Here is a 3,179-nt window from a genome sequence, read left to right as displayed (position 1 = left end):
ACCTCACTCGATCTCTAGCCTGATCCAATCGCATCCCTATCCAACCACAGCCCGACCTCCACTTCATCCCCTCCGATTGAGTCACCACCGTCGGTACCCATTGCTCCATCTGAACCCATCATTCCTCCATCACCCAAGGCACATCTTCGTCGCTCCACTCGCACCACCGCTCCGCCCCCAAAACTTTGAGATTATGTTTGCTCTCAGGTAACGCTGCCTACTTTCGATCCGTCGTTCTCCTTGTTTCCTGGTCCAACCAAAGGTACCCGCTATCCCTTATCTGATTATGTCACATATGCTCGATATACACCCGTTCCCCATCCTGAGTAGCAAGAGGCTATGCTCTCCGAGTTAGAGGCTCTCCATGATAATGGCACATGGACTCTCACACGTCTTCCTGCTGGCAAGAAGCACATTGGTTGTCGATGGGTTTACAAGATCAAACATCATTCTGATGGTTCCATCGAGCGTTGTAAGGCTCGTTTGGTGGCCAAAGTTTTTACCCAGATGGAAGGTGTTGATTATCAGGACACTTTTTCTCCTACTGCCAAGATCATAACAGTTCGCTGCTTAATTGCTTTAGTTTTTGCTCGACGATGGCCCCTGTCTCAGTTAGATGTCAACAATGCCTTCTTGCATAGGGATCTTCAAGAAGAAATTTACATGATACCTCCTCCGGGTCTTCGACGATAGGGGGAGGAACACTTGGTTTGTCGCCTTCACAAGTCTCTGTACGGACTAAAGCAAGCATCTCGACAATGGTTCGCCAAGTTTTCTGTTGCTATTCAATCATCTGGCTATGTTCGATCGAGAGCAAACTATTCTTTGTTCACAAGAAAACAAGGCAAGTCTTTTACTATTCTTCTAATATATGTTGATGATATTCTAATTACTGGGAATGATTCTGCTAGTATTACTGCACTTAAGAAGTTCCTTCATAGTCAATTTCGTATTAAAGACCTTGGGGACTTAAAATATTTTCTTGGGATTGAAGTATCTCCTTCTACACACGGGATCTTTATTTCCCAGTGAAAATATGCCTTAGAGATCATTAAAGATGCAGGACTGTTAGGGGCAGCTCCAGTTGATACTCCCATGGAGCGTGGATTGAAATTGTCCGATAAAAGTGATTTGCTCAAAGATCCATCTCGATACAGGAGGTTGATCTATCTTACGGTATCACGACCTGATATTACCTATCCAGTCCATGTTTTGAGTAGGTTCATGCATGAACCTAGAAAATGTCATATGGAAAGTGCTCTTCGTGTTGTACGATATCTTAAGAATGCACCTGGTCAGGGTATATTTTTTTCTTCAGATAGTGATTTCAGGTTGCGTGCTTATTGTGATTCAGATTGGGCAGGTTGCCCGATTACTAGAAGGTCCACTACAGGCTACTGTGTTTTTCTTGGACCCTCTTTGGTTTCATGGAGATCAAAACGGCAGAAGACCGTTTCTCTCTCTTCAGCAGAGGCAGAATATAGAGCAATGACAGGGGCTTGCTGTGAATTAACCTGGTTGGGATTTCTTCTCCAGGATTTGGGTGTATTGCAACCAAAACCTGTAGTACTATATTGTGATAATAAAGCAGCGCTGCATATTGCTACTAACCCCTGTTTTCCATGAAAGAACAAGGCACATTGAAATGGATTGTCACTTCATCAGAGATAAAATTCAAGATGGTTCTGTTGTTACAAAGTTTGTGAACTCTTCACATTACTTAGCCGATGTTCTTACTAAACCATTGGGAAAGGAAGTTTTCATTCTTATGATTTGCAAGTCATGACATCCACTCTCCAACTTGAGGGGGAGTGTTAGGAAAGTAAATATTGTGTATCTTGTGTAATAGGAAAGTAGTTTAGCATAGTTATCAGCTGCCTTATTTTCTCCTTAATTGTAGAGATAGCTTTCTTGTAGAATAGGAACTCTCTCTTGTAATCTGTATATATCTTTGTTACGTGATTGAATACAATATTATTCAGCCAAATATCCTCTTTTCACATATCCCCTATTACCTGTCAATTTGAAGGCCTCACTTCATGTCAGGTAAGTGCAGATTTGTTCTGCAAGGCAACTCAATCATGTTGAAGTAAACACAAAATAGAACCATCAGCAATCTTCAGCAGTCATAATTCTTTTCTAAAGTGAAAAAAAAAAAAAAGGAAGAAGAAGAAGAGAATTTGCAACTCACAATACAAAGCTTTGTTTGATTCTACCAAGAGAACTATTTAAGGATGAACTAAGAAAGCCCACTGTGGGGGTGAATTTTGAGAGTGGTTTTAATAACAGACTGCTTGATGAGAAATCTTCTCGAAAAAAATCCACTTTAGGAGAGATCTAGTCAAGGAAAGTCACAATACGGTGAAATTTTTTGAGAAAAAGTGAAACTTTTTGACAAGGATCTCAATAAAGTAAAACCCTTCGAAGATGATCTCAATAGGGTGTAACTCTTTGAGAAATGGTGAAACCCGTCAAAAAAGATTTCAACAAGGTAAAACCCTTCGAGGAGGATCTCAATAGGGTGGAACCCTATGAGGGAAGATCTAAGTGGAGAGAAATCTCCTCGAAGAACGATCCAAGTAAGGAGATCCTCTTGAAGAGGAATATTCTGGAGGTAGATCAGGATAAGATGGAACCAATCAGCCAGTGGAAAGCCTTCTTCCATGTCGTCCTCAGAGTGGTGTCACGAATCCAATAACGCATGACTTGTGGACCAAGTACGCCACTATGCACAATACTCAAGATATTCGTTTGAGCTCGCCTATAAATATTTAGTAAAATGAACGTTCATTTGGGGTAAACAACCTATCCCATAATTCCCATCTACACCTACTTAAAGTATTAATGACTCACACATCAGAGTCACTATTACTGATTCATCATCATTCATAAAAAATACATTAAGAAATCATTATATAATTTTATGCCACCACATGTCTAAACTTTAAGAGGATACTCTCATATTACTTTGACTTACATGCGTGCAGAAGTGCGGTGCTCGCTGTGCGATTAATTTTTGTATTATTTATTATGATTATTTTATATTGTCCATCTTTTATATATGGTCAAAGGCCTATGCAATGGTCAGAATTACTCAACTATATCATAATTCTCAACTTTTTCTCAAATAAGGGGCTGCTTTTTGCCTTGCTTCTCAATACATTTTTCATTTTTTTCTT

At 40.0% G+C, this 3,179-nt stretch overlaps 1 protein-coding gene across 1 annotated transcript; it reads left to right on the top strand.

Moving 5' to 3' along the window:
- The first annotated feature begins 339 nt into the window (after window positions 1-339).
- On the top strand, window positions 340-693 carry LOC112183804 (uncharacterized mitochondrial protein AtMg00820-like). Its single transcript, XM_024322138.1, has one exon. The coding sequence runs from the start codon at window positions 340-342 to the stop codon at window positions 691-693; it is 354 nt and encodes a 117-aa protein (XP_024177906.1).
- The last annotated feature ends 2,486 nt before the right edge of the window (window positions 694-3,179 follow it).

Source organism: Rosa chinensis, chromosome 2 (genome assembly GCF_002994745.2).
Source record: "Rosa chinensis cultivar Old Blush chromosome 2, RchiOBHm-V2, whole genome shotgun sequence".
Taxonomy (NCBI): domain Eukaryota; kingdom Viridiplantae; phylum Streptophyta; class Magnoliopsida; order Rosales; family Rosaceae; genus Rosa; species Rosa chinensis.
This window is presented reverse-complemented; position numbering and strand designations above follow the sequence as displayed.